The 13,313-nt window shown below is 34.8% G+C and overlaps 1 protein-coding gene across 2 annotated transcripts; it reads right to left on the bottom strand.

Moving 5' to 3' along the window:
• Positions 386 to 10,434, bottom strand: LOC109834502 (transcription factor bHLH7-like). Of its 2 annotated transcripts, none has more exons than XM_020402539.1 (3): positions 10,125 to 10,434; positions 2,997 to 3,074; positions 386 to 949 (listed from the first exon to the last, which is right to left on the bottom strand). In XM_020402539.1, exons 1-3 carry the CDS (start codon positions 10,275 to 10,277, stop codon positions 875 to 877), a joined length of 306 nt encoding a protein of 101 aa, XP_020258128.1. In that variant the 5' UTR covers positions 10,278 to 10,434; the 3' UTR covers positions 386 to 874. The 2 variants fall into 2 exon arrangements, with proteins under 2 accessions (XP_020258128.1, XP_020258127.1); XM_020402538.1 differs by having other exon boundaries at positions 386 to 953; positions 10,125 to 10,431.

The following is a 13,313-nucleotide window of genomic DNA, read 5'->3' as shown; positions in this document are numbered from 1 at the left end:
TATATATATATATATATATATGATATTTTATTTAAAAGGGATAACATATTCACATAGGGGTGCACATTGATAAGCATGCTTCGTACCAACCATAAAATTGATGCTTAGTAGTGAGATGATTCATTCTCATCCACTTATTTAAAAGAGAGAACATTCACATAAGGGTGCACATGAATTGGACGATTGAACAATTAGATGAGAAGTGATAACATCACTACCAAACACAAAATTTGATGCTTAGTAATAAGGTGGCTCATTCTTATCTACTCATTCAAATGGGGAACCACATTCACATGAATCAAACTTTCACATTATGTAAATGGGCGGAAAAAATTAAAGAGGGTGGGAAGTAGAAAGTCTAGAAAGATGTATCATGAATATCAACTTCCAAGAACAATCAACATCATTCATTCATTAATTCAAATCAAAGTATCAATATGTACATATAAAACCTGTTCAACAACTTTTTCCACTGGTCCTGCCACAAAAGAAAGAGAGTTCCCAACAAGACAATAACAATACTAGCATTAACCACAAAGAAACCAACTCCCTCACTCAAAACGCACACAAATATGAAAACATCTTGTGGGGTATGAGAATCTGATGCACTTACCACCTACAACAAAAGAAAAAGAAACTTATAGAAAAGCAAACAAAAAAATAATACTGAAGAAACTTTGATATATATATATATATAGCATAGGAGTAGTTGATGGGCACGTGCAGGTGGCGTTTATAGCCTATGAAGGAGTATCAGCATCTGGTGGTTTTGGTTGATGGTGCTGGGAAAGGTAAATGGTAGTAATGAGGGAGAATGGTACAATACACCGAGCTTCAGAGTGAAGAAACTGCACTGTATCATCAAAGTTTTCCTCTATGAGATTCGCTGCTTGCTCTCGAGTTCCATCATTAAACCACTTGTTGCACAACCATTGATCTTTTTTGGTATCTTCCTAAAATAGATTCAATCAGATAGGAAACCAGACGAAAAGAAACAAAGCAATGCAGATTATTCAACTTCTATTCTAAAATTTGTTTATCCTAAACTCCAGAACATGCCAGATGTATTCATTTTATGCTTTTTTGTCCGTTTTTTTATGTTTCAAGAAAGCATTTCTTTAAAGAATAGTAAACTGTATATGAAATTCAAAAGTTTTGATAGTGTAACCAAAGTCAACAACCTTTAGGGTTTGAAGTCCAAATGTCATGTTCTACAATATGAGTTAGACTATCGAGTTATTTTGAAATCATAATATCGAGTTATTTCGAAATCATACATTTTGAAGTCCAAATGTCATGTTCTACTAAATGAGTTAAGTCTATCGAGTTATTTCGAAATCATACTACAGTTGCAAACACAACTTTATCAATTCCATTTTGAAGTAAATTTGGTTCAGAAGAGAATTATGGAGATGGATAATATATAATATTGTTAACACTACCAATGACGCATTTGGCTACAGAAAAGCCAGAGACAAAAATATAATATGAAACGAAAAACTCAGGTTAGCGTTTGTATGCTTTTATTGTCTGAACAAAAATGTCACATCATGAAACAAGTTTGTACCCACTTCTATAACTTCTAAGTTTATATTAATGCCGCTAGCCTGGAGTACAAACAGAAGTTGAGGAGTTTCAATATCAATGGGGATGTGTTAATGGTTTAGGACATGACAAATAAAAAAGTTTCTCAAGAAATACATATGCGGGCAAGAATGCAAATTAGTGTTGATAACAACTACACATGTACTTAAAACACATGACCATGCAGATTCACACAATAAATTATAACAGGAAAGCGGATGCAAATACATAATTCAGTGCATTACCTAAAATGTGGTTTATATGAGTTGGTAATACAAGAAACTGATAAGCTTGACTCCCTGGGTATCAACTCGTAAGGCCATATCTAAGCTTGCAAATGGTTTGGGTAAACTAACAGGGATCCGATATGAGGCATAGAACCTTGGACACTATGGTCCAAATCTAACCAAAACTCTGACCTGAGTGGTGTCTGGCTCTTATAAATTTGAGCGAATCTCATAAAATTAAATCAATGGTCCCAAGAAGTAATTAGTTTCAAAGGGTGAATCCTCATAGAAAATATGTCTTATGGACTCAAGGGAAGACCAAATCTTAACATTATTCGAGTGCGGAAACCGTCTAATCATCCGGGCATAGACCTCAGACCCATAGCCAAGTCATGCTGTATATAAGCAAGCAAGATCGGCTGCTAGGTCCACGAACTTGCAGCCCAACATCACGACAGATGAGCATGATGTGAAATTTGAAAAAGTAAGCATAGCCTTGACCTTAAGCATCAGTGGTTGATTTGAAGAGTTTGATTCTGCTGCTGCTACAGTTTGTGTTTAAGATGGATTAGTAATTGTCTTTAACTTACAAAACCTCTTTTGCAAAGTTGAACAAACAAGAAGTTCGCAGAATATAAATTTGTTGTCTGTGACATGGGTCAGAACAAAACAAATTAGTCTGCTCTTGGCTTAATTTAATTCTGGACAATATTTCAGAATGACCGCCATAGAGCAACATAAGCAACAATAAATCTATGGTTGCCATGATTAATGTTTATGACATTGATTTTACTAAACACAAATCTAGTTGGGCTTTGACGTAGATCTCCATGCTTCTGGAAAGTACCCCGTCAAGAAGCAAATATGTTAATCACAACAATTTCATACAAATTGTGAGAGAATTATGTCCAAAACACAATATAGTAATTATAAATGTATATAGTGTTTTGGACATATTTTCATATAAAATGTGAGAAAATTATGTCCAAAACAAAATATACCAATTATAAATGTATATAAAAATAGACGAACAATTAGGCATCAAATGGAGGTGAACTCCAAGACATATTTATCTTTATTGCCAAATGCTGGAGTCAAGCAAAATTAGGAAGTAAACTATCTCCCAATAAACAAGTAAAACAAATGCTAGTAATGTATAAGAGACAGTAGGGGATAACTGATTACCTCAGCTGCTTGAACTTCAATTTCCACTAATAGCTGTGCTAGAGCACTGGAATCACCAAGTCCATTCATGTTCGGCTCCTGTCATTTGATAAAATAAATGAAAAGGTATTAACGAAAAAAACAACATAAAAGCTTCAAATATTGCAAGTGGGAAATTAACATGGCACGTGGAGTAACTTGCCTTCTAACCTCTCTCTCTCTCTCTCTCTCTCTCTCTCTCTCTCTCTCCTCTCTCTCTCTCTCTCTCTTATATATATATATATATATATATATATATATATATATATATATATATATATATATATATATAGTAATAAGATAATAAATTAGTATTTAACCAATTACAAACACACAAACATACTTGGATCTGAAGCTTAATGAAGTTTGAGAAACACATTTGCATTCCAAGAAATATAGCCCTCGGAGTTGATATCACAGAAAAACACAACCATAACAGTGGAGACCCAATTTGCCTCAATTCTTCTTGAACGAACTTCCTTAAATCCTTGAAGACAGATATTCTCCAAAAACTCATGGAGAACAGGCTGTCCTAGCTTTGGAAAGTTATAAAATTTTATATTCTCCTCTATGGAGCCTACTAAAGAAATTTCAAAGTCCCAGAAGCAATGATGTGTGCTACTGTAAATAGTGGTGTTAGTTATACTTGTGTTGCAGTAATCTGGAAATTGTAAACAACACTACTAAAATATGGAGCCATGTAAGTCCCTAATATTGTAATGCCATATTTTAAAGACGGAGCTAGTATGACATGTGCAATAAAGATAGTCATAATCTGAAATATTATGCTGGTCAGCAGAACTGGCACACAACGGAGCCGGTATAAAGCAGGTGGAAGTTGTTGCATTAGTTGGTGGAAGTTTGGTGTAAAAACAAATACATTTTGGCATAAACTATATTAGTTCTCACATAAAATTTGACTCCATTAGGTATGTAATTGAGAGTTAACTGACAAGATTTTAAACAAGAGCTTGCTCCATGCATTTTAGGATGCCTAGATCTTGTGGTATATACCAATTACAGATCAGGGCTGAACAAAACGAAACAAATATTATATTATGCAGACAAATGGTATACTAGACACCTCTGTACTTTTTCCTGTAACTACCAACTCAGAAACAGAAGCAACTTAATCAATACAAACATAATATTGAAAGCAGATCAGAGAAATTAAGATGCAGGTTGCATCATGCAACTTCTGACCTCTAACAAAAGCACCATATTAAATTTGTTATTGTTTGGCTGCAGTATGGAGTTTCTGATTCTATTTCCCATAATTAATTATCTGTGACAATCTTCCTCATAAAGAAACATGATCACAGTCCTCCAATGAACTCAGAATTTATTCATAGCCACTGCCAAAAATTACGTACTTTACACTGACTTGCAGCCTCAAAAACTTCACATGATATAAAATTTCATCAAGCATGACAGTCTGTAGTCTTACCTATCAGCACCAATATTGACATACCATAAGCAATAAAACCTTTCATATTAACACTGAAGAATCTTCCTTATATCAGTTAAAATACGTGGAGATAATAGGACTGCCGGACTAAAATGTGAAAGAAGAATCAGAAGCGTTCAAGATTATTCTTTAGACCTTTAGGTTGTATTTATCATGAATGATTTCCAGAGAATAATATAATAGAATATAGATGCAAAGCCTTCACCATTCTGGCCATTATAGAGTTACACAGTCCTTATATATTCTCAAGAATAATATGTACAACAAACAACAGCAACAACAATAATGACGCTTTTATTTAAAATTGTTAGTGTTGGCTACATGAATCACATTCTCTCATTCCATTCGGTTAAAGGCTATGTCCTCAATTAACTATTATTTTTAATTGCACCATATCATGTTCTATTAGACTACATTTAGTCATTACCGCATAAACTATAATCTTATCAGTTATCACTTCTCCGAATTGGTTCACTTAGCACACTCCGTTGCACATGACCAAACCATACCAATCGATTCTCTCTAGCTGTATTCTCAATAGAAGCAAGAACAAAATGCACAATAGCTCAGATTTCCTACATAACTAACAAACTTTCCACTTACCAAGCTTTCTTTCTAATCAGTGTGACAATCATGTAGCCTTGGCGGAAGAGCACTTAACATGGTCAATGTTTTAAAAACGTCCTGTCTAGGCCTAGGCAGTACCTTGGTCACCCGTCTTGGTCTTGGGTGCGCCTAGGGAACCGGAGACTGCTTACATGAACTACACTGCTTAGGTCTTGATCGTAATGTCATCCTTTGCTACCTCCACTTCCTCTCACCTCCTCCAAACTCCTCTGGCCACATCCACCGACTACGAACACATGTGCCACCTCCTTTGACCTTCAGCAATATCTTCTTTATCATCACTTAAACAGAAAATCCTCCCAGGCCTAGCGCTTAAGCCCTAGGCGCTAGTTGTCATCTAGTTGTGCCTAGCACTTTCGATAACATTAATCGTAATTAAAAAATAAAAACCAGGAAAATGCCTAGGCCCCCCGCCTAGACGCTAAGCGCCGGTTCCAACACCTACGCCTCCAAGTGCCTTCTGTAACATTGAATATGGTGCCTTGAGCACATTATGTTAGGTTAGCTTTCTTGAAAGCAAAAAACTGAAGATCATTTAAATGTTGGATATTTCGGATACACGAACCTCAAATCATATTAAACTTGATTTTTGCCCCTCAAGTCAGTCTGTTGTGAATTATCCTCCCAAATCATTCCAGACTTTCAGTTATTTGGAATAACTCACAGTCACTTCTATCCAATAATTGAAACCATAGTTTGTTTAAATATTAACCATATCTTTCTAGCCAATAAGCTGCCAAGTTAAGCTCTAGATGATGTGAAATTTGGATTCAAGTTGCAGGACACAATATTGGCAGCAGCATCCAACAGACAAATTTCGCACTGCTGTGAAGAGGTGCACCGTGCACTGATCATTTTCAAAAAGCAATTACTTCAGTAACAAACTTGGATTACTGTTCGACCACAGGAAAGATAAGAGGTGTATAACACATCTGCATTAATTGTGATGTCAACATCTAGTGATGATTCTGAAGAGTATTGGTTGCAGCACATTGATACATATGGGGAACAATAATTGAGCAATGGAAGATCCAGTAAAAGTAAAATTTGGTCTTAAAGGAATTTCAAATTTAAAAGAATACTTCCAAAATTGTTCGATCTATCTAGAGGTTAATTTCAAAAAAATTCACTTAACAGGCTCATACAAAAGTAGGTCTTCTTTAGTAAAGACTGTAAAGTAAACCTTCTTTAGGTCTTTCGAAGAGCAAGGTGTCATAAAGAAGGTAGGAACTGTCTATATAATGTACTAACGATATTTGTAATTGTAATAAGGTGAATGTTGCCATTTAGATAGGGGGAAAAATGGATTTTATCACATATGAAATCAGTACATCAAATCATTGTCTAGAATAATCAGAAGACAGAAAAATAAAGATAACTGTCTAGAATAGTAATAAATGGTTAGTAATAAAAATCGAATTTGAGGAACTCCACACAGTTTGCTATTAGGTTTAGTTTCTCCACCATAGAGATGAATGTAACTATTTCATATACCAAATGAATGACCTCTTCTCATTGCTTGAACATTTCTCTTAAGAAATTAAGAGATCTCCACTTTGCAGTTGATTTGTGTAGGCATTAGGGTTGCCTTCCTACTTGCCACTTACACTTGCCTGTCAGCTTAGCAACTTATGGGAGAGTGATTTATGCTGACTTCCCATGGAAAAAAATTGTTAATTCTTTCAGAGGGTTTTTTTAATTTTTAACACTCTATAGTAGAAACCCGAAACTAATAGAAAGCTTTAAAAAGGATGTTGAGCAAAAAGGAGTCAGAAAAGATACAAAATAAAACAAAGCAAACCATTTCTCAAATTCCTAAGAAATGAAATATGGTTTTGCTTGATCATTGTTGCTCTTTAGAGCTAACTTTAATCGCTATCAAAGTTCATGTGACATCCCTATTTTTAGTCCCACATCGGGAGTTAACAAAAGAATTAGAGTCTTTAAATAGATAAGCATGGGGTTCAAGTGTAGCATCGGCTAGTCGATTTTGGCAGTGGTTTAAGCCAAACGATGTGCCACACTCAGTGGGTCTCATGGCTTACATCGCACCAACGGGCTTGGGGGCCTGGTGTGTGACAGTTCATTCCTTCATCCTTTGTCTAGACAATGTTAATTCTAAAAGTAGGGAATCTTGATTGCATTGTTGTAACTACCTAGAAAACATAGTAGATCTTTGTAGAAATGTTAGTGAAATCCCCTTGCATACAATTGCCTCAATGAAGAATGAGCAAACATAGAAAACTTTGTGCTATGTTTAACCAATTATAAAATTTGAATTAATTCGCATCTTGGACGTGAAGTGAAACATACATCTAGGAAACAACAAAATGAAAATGTTTACAAAGAGTTCCATATGAGCATAGTAAACCTTGAGTAACAGATTATAAAAACATGGTTACCAGTTTTCATTTAATCATGCACCAAGTTGAGATGATATGTTCATATAAGAAAGATGAAACTAAATAACCAACAGTTAAATACTCAGTTCGTGTATGCCCTTTAAATTGGTAGTTTTGCTGCCTAACTTGTTCTAAGCTCTCTATTTCCACAAGTTCTACTACTTTTGTGTTGGGTAATAAATGTAGCACATAAAAAAATCTTGTAAATTATTCCAGTACTTTCGCGTCGGAAAAGAAAGATCCAGATAAAATAGGGATACAAATAATGTACTAGGATTTTGTTCTTCTTTTCATTAACAAAGATAAGTAGCCAAGTCCTAAACCTGGAACATGCCATAACCAAAGCCTCACTAGCATACTATAATTTGGCTTATTATATGGCCATGTAACCTAAATGGTACAATGTTGACTCAGGAGACCAATCTAAGCGAACCAAACCATGTCATCGTGAACCACCTTGTATGGTTGTATACATGATTGAGTCTTATCAATGAAATGGTAATTACCAGTGTTATAAATGAAGAGTTAGCAGCCAATTTCGTTAAGCAGGAAGATACACTCAACTATATTTTAATCAGGTGAAGGGAGCCAACTCCAATGGGCAGCAAAGTGTTGTTCTGAATTTGTAGAATGGATTGGACTCTTTAGTTCAGGTCAACCATGTTAGAATAACAACTGTATTCTTGTTACAACTTTAGGCTGTAAAGCCTTTCGCCACCCTTCTATTCAGGAATTTATCCATTCTCGAGTCTCATTGACACACTACATCATTAGAAAACAAATGCATTACAAGACAGATTGCGAATATGCCCAGTACATTCATCTATAACTAATTCAAAGATATTAGACCTAATGATTATCTTTGGTACAAGTGTATAGTGCTTGGGAATAGTTCCATTTCTCTTAGATTGTTCTCAGTTTAATAATGTATTGAATGATACATAGTTAATCGAATAAATACTCCCCAGTTGTTTCTTCTCCAGAATCCACCAGATTATCATCCTAGACTTATCAAAAGCTTTTTCTAAATACAATGGAAATAATCAACTCAGCATATCTCTTTTCTTCTCCTTATATCTTTCGGACAGTTGTCTCAGTAAATAAATATATTTGTGATCAACCCTCGTACAAAATTGAATAGACTTTTAGAAATACTTGTTTATCTTCTTAGATATTTCTAATCTTGCTTTCTTTAATTCTTTCTAACTTTTCGCGCTGGTAATAAGCTTGTTTCGATAAATTTTAACCAGAATGTTTATCCGTAATTCATAGCACATTTTACTTAGTTTCTATAACTTTATTGTACTTAGTTAGTCGAAGCAAGGCCATACCCCCTCTGAACACTCCGAACTACAAGAGGAGCATCACAAGATCTAATATTTTCAATCTTTATTTTGTTTAAAACATCCTTAACATCACTAGTCTTAACTTTTTGTTCATAATATGTTTTCAACATTAAATTCTCATGTGTGGTTCACATTAAGGCTCTGTTTGGCAAAACTAGCTGAAAGCTACGAGATTATAGCTGAAAGCTGTTAAGCTAGCTGAAAGCTGTGAAATTATAGCTGAAAGCTGTTAGCTGTGTAGCTAGCTGATTGACTAGAGCTGTTTGGCAAAAGTAGCTGTATAACTAGCTTAAATTTGTTAAATGACTAAAAAAGACATGCAATATTATTGATATAAAATTAGAATTATTAGGGGCAAAAACGGAAGAAAAAAATTGGCAGCTCCTTCCCAAAGACAAACGCTACTTGAGATAGCTTTCCAAAAGCTACTTGCAAAAGACACAATCTCCAAAATAATCTCCTCCTATTTTTGGTCACCAAACAGCTCTACTAGCTTATTGACCAAGTCAATAAGACACAAGCTCTTAGATAAGACACTTTTCTTTTGCCAAACAGTGCCTAAGTGGCTTATGTAGGACTCATAAAACTAAAACTTGCACATTCATTTCTCAAATTTTCAGATGGTATTGTTTGTATATCATTCTGAAATCTACTTCAAAACAAAATGGTACAAATTAGAACTTTGCCCATATATATTTTCCTTCACGTCTTACTTCCCATACCTCTCAATTCAAATTTTCCCATTGCATAAAAAACAATTACAACTTGTATCGAATAATGTCAGAAAATACACTTGTAACTCTCGATCCTCATCATAACTTCATAGCTTTGGTGTACTGGAATTAACTTTCAATATGGTTCCAAAGCATTCCCCACGGACCACGAATTTTAAAAATAATTTAAAAATGATAAATACGAGCACAGGTTCCAGCCCATAAAAGGGAACTCAACCAGAGGGGCATATTAGAATAAGACTAGAACCCTCAAACTCTCATCATAACTTTGGAGTATTGGTGCATCGGAAGGGACCTTTAAGCCCAAATTCGTGTCACGTGCATTACTCATGCAATAAAGACTATTAATCATAAAGCCACAAACTTTTGCCTCCTCCTTTCAAAACCCCGCTTTTTCCATAGACATTTGGGGGGCAACTGCTACAAGATATCTTTTTTGGACAAAATTTAGAGAAAAGAAGCGCCATTTCTACTCAAATAAAAACCACCGAAGCGAGAAACAAAAAAGTCAAGCAATCAAGGGATCCGCTCACCGCTACAGGCTTCCGGTCCTCCGCCTGGAAACCAAACCCTAGAGGAAACGCTAGCCCTCCGATCGCGGGTCGCACCGGCTCCGAGAGGATCCTGTCAAAGAGACCGTCGGTCGGCGCCGGCGGGGGCCGAGGATGTGGAAGTTCAAAGAGCATCGAAGAGAGCAGGCGATCGCCGCCGGAGGAGGGAGGGGCGTTTCTGAAATTTTGAAAAGTTGGAGGGGGGTCTTTGAGGAGATTTTCGGTGCTTCCACCCTCTCAGCAGTAGCTTAGCTGTTCTTTCTTATCTTGCCCCTCGATTCTCGCGCTCTGGTTGCGTAATTAGTAGAGTGATGGGTAAGTGATATTCTCACCCCCATTTTGTTCGTATTCCGCTTCTTCATTTACGGAAAAAATGATAATGGACACATTTTTAAAATGGAACCATTTTAATATTTATTCACATAAATCGCCTCTTCTCCATTTTGTCTATAAAAATCAACCCAGTTTCAATCCGTGTCAACACTTTTAATAGAAATTAAATTAATTTAAAAAAAATAGTCTACTAATTAGACGGGTTGCCTAATTTGTAAATCATAGTTCAAAATAGTCTTGTTCGGCAACCAGTGCGATGTAGAGCTTAGTTTAAAAATAGCCGCGATTGTCGATCAAGGCTATTTTAAACTTAATTATCTGGACTAATTAAATTTTAATTTTAATTTTCAACCCCTGCACTAATTATTTGCACTAATTAAAAGTGATATTCTCAACCCCTATTAATTTGTAAAATGTATTTTTTAATCGATCTAATTTCAGCTAATGGTGTTGACATGGCAGACACAGGAGCGATTTTTGTAAATATACTGAGAGAGAGAGTTGATTTTGATGAATACATATTGAAATGAGTCTATTTCAAAATTTTGTCCAAAGCCAATTTAGAAGGTAGAAGTAAGAAAAAATTGTATCGAACATAACGCAAATGTAAGCATCATCAACATTATTATTACATCAGATAATATAAGCTTCAATTAGATAATGAAAATATAAAGGGAAAAATGCTTTCAGCCCCCAAAATCCAAGAAAATGTGCTCCCCCCCCCCCCCTCCTCCCCCCGACTTTGCTCAACGGGTGTTTTGCCCCTAAAAATAAAGATTTTGTTATCTGAGCCCCAAAACACAAAACCAAGAGATTAAAATATGTGAAGACCATAATCTCTCTCTCTTTATCATGATGTTACTGTGATAATGTTGAAATGATTGAAGGGGATTGTTATTTTTTTATTATTTTTTTATTTTCATTGTTGATGAGGAAACTAATTGTTTTTTATTTTATTATATATATATATATATATATATATATAATGATGTTACTGTGATGATGTTGAAATGATTGAAGGGGATTGTTATTTTATTATTTTTGTTTTTTTATTATTTTTGTTGTTGATGAGGAAACTAATTGTTTTTGTTTGTATTGGGAGATTGTTAAGTTTCGGGTTTAATTGTTAAGATTACGAGTTGGTTGTGAAGGTTATGAGTTTAATTGTTAAGGTTATGGGTTTAATTGTTAAGGTTACGGGTTTGTTGTTAAGGTTACGGGTCGGTTGTTAATGTTACGGGTCGGTTGTGAAGTACGGGTTTAATTGTTAATGTTACGGGTTTAATTGTTAAGGTTACTGGTTTAATTGTTAAGGTTACAGGTAGGTTGTTAAAGTTACGGGTTTGTTGTTAAGGTTACGGGTTTTTTGTGTAGGTTAACTTCACAACCAAAGCATAACATTCACAACCAACGCATATCCTTAACAATAAAACCCTAACCTTAATAACAAACCCGTAACCTTAACAACCAACCTGTAACATTCACAATCAACCATTATCCTTAACAATGAATATTCTAAAAATATTATGGCTGTAGGGGTTTGAACCCTTAACCTCTTGCCCAAACTCCCAAACTTTACCATTAGGCCAAGTGATCTAAAGTATTCATTCCACTCAAAATATATATATATATATATCCCAACGTGTAACCTTCATAACCAACCCGTAACCTTAACAACCGACCCATAACCTTAACAACCGACCCGTAACCTTAACAACAAACTCGTAACTATAACAATTAAACTCGTAACCTTAACAATTAAACCCGTAACCTTAACAATTAAACCCGTAACCTTCACAACTAACCCGTAACCTTCACAACCGACTCGTAACCTTAACAACAAACCCGTAACCTTAACAATTAAACCCGTAACCTTCACAACCGACCCGTAATCTTAACAACCAACCCGTAACCTTAACAACAAATCCGTAACCTTAACAATTAAACTCGTAACCTTAACAATTAAACCCGTAACCTTAACAATTAAACCTGTAACATTCACAACCAACCTGTAACCTTAACAACTGACCCGTAACCTTAACAACTGACCCGTAACCTTAACAATCAACTCGTAACCTTAACAACAAACATGTAACCTTAACAATTAAACTCATAACCTTAACAATTAAATCTGTAACCTTAACAATTAAACCCGTAACCTTCACAACCAACCTGAACCTTAACAATTAAACTCGTAACCTTAACAATCTCCCAATATAAACAAAACTAATTAGTTTCCTCATCAACAATGAAAATAATAAAAAAAACAAAAATAATAAAATAACAATCCATAACCTTAACAATTGACCCGTAATATTAACAATTAATTCGTAACCTTAACAATTAACTCGTAACTTAAACAATCTTCCAATACAAACAGTTAGTTCCTCTCATCAACAACAAAAATAATAAAAAATAAAAATAATAAAATAATTCACATCAATCATTTCAACTATCATCTCATTACATCATGATAAAAGAGAGAGAGAGAGAAGGGTAATATGGTCTTCACATAATTTAATCTCTTGGGTTTTGTGTTTTGGGGGCTCAGAGAATAAAATCTTTATTTTAGGAGGTAAAACACCCGTTGACAAAGTCTTGGGAGGGAAGCACGTTTTCTTGGGTTTTGAGGGCTGTAAGCATTTTTCCCAAATATAAAACACTCTTCTAACTCTCATTAAATAGTAGAAGATATCTCTAACATGATACTAGAGCTATTTAAATTCAAAATTAAAGACTATGTATTTAAATCATATTTAAAATTATAAAATTAAAAGTATATAAAGAAACCAATTTTAGGTAAAAAAAACGCCCTCGACATATTAGATCCTACACATT

This window comes from Asparagus officinalis, chromosome 3 (genome assembly GCF_001876935.1).
Source record: "Asparagus officinalis chromosome 3, Aspof.V1, whole genome shotgun sequence".
Classification (NCBI taxonomy): domain Eukaryota; kingdom Viridiplantae; phylum Streptophyta; class Magnoliopsida; order Asparagales; family Asparagaceae; genus Asparagus; species Asparagus officinalis.
This window is presented reverse-complemented; position numbering and strand designations above follow the sequence as displayed.

What these genes read in the sequence shown, in the direction of transcription:
- LOC109834502 (XM_020402538.1), bottom strand. Translation starts at nt 10,277, where the DNA reads ATGCTCTTTGAACTTCCACATCCTCGGCCCCCGCCGGCGCCGACCGAC. An exon ending in AGGACCGGAAGCCTGTAGCG is followed by an intron (nt 3,075 to 10,124) that starts GTGAGCGGATCC and finishes ATCAAATGACAG; the next exon opens with GAGCCGAACATGAATGGACT. An exon ending in TTGAAGTTCAAGCAGCTGAG is followed by an intron (nt 954 to 2,996) that starts GTAATCAGTTAT and finishes AATCTATTTTAG; the next exon opens with GAAGATACCAAAAAAGATCA.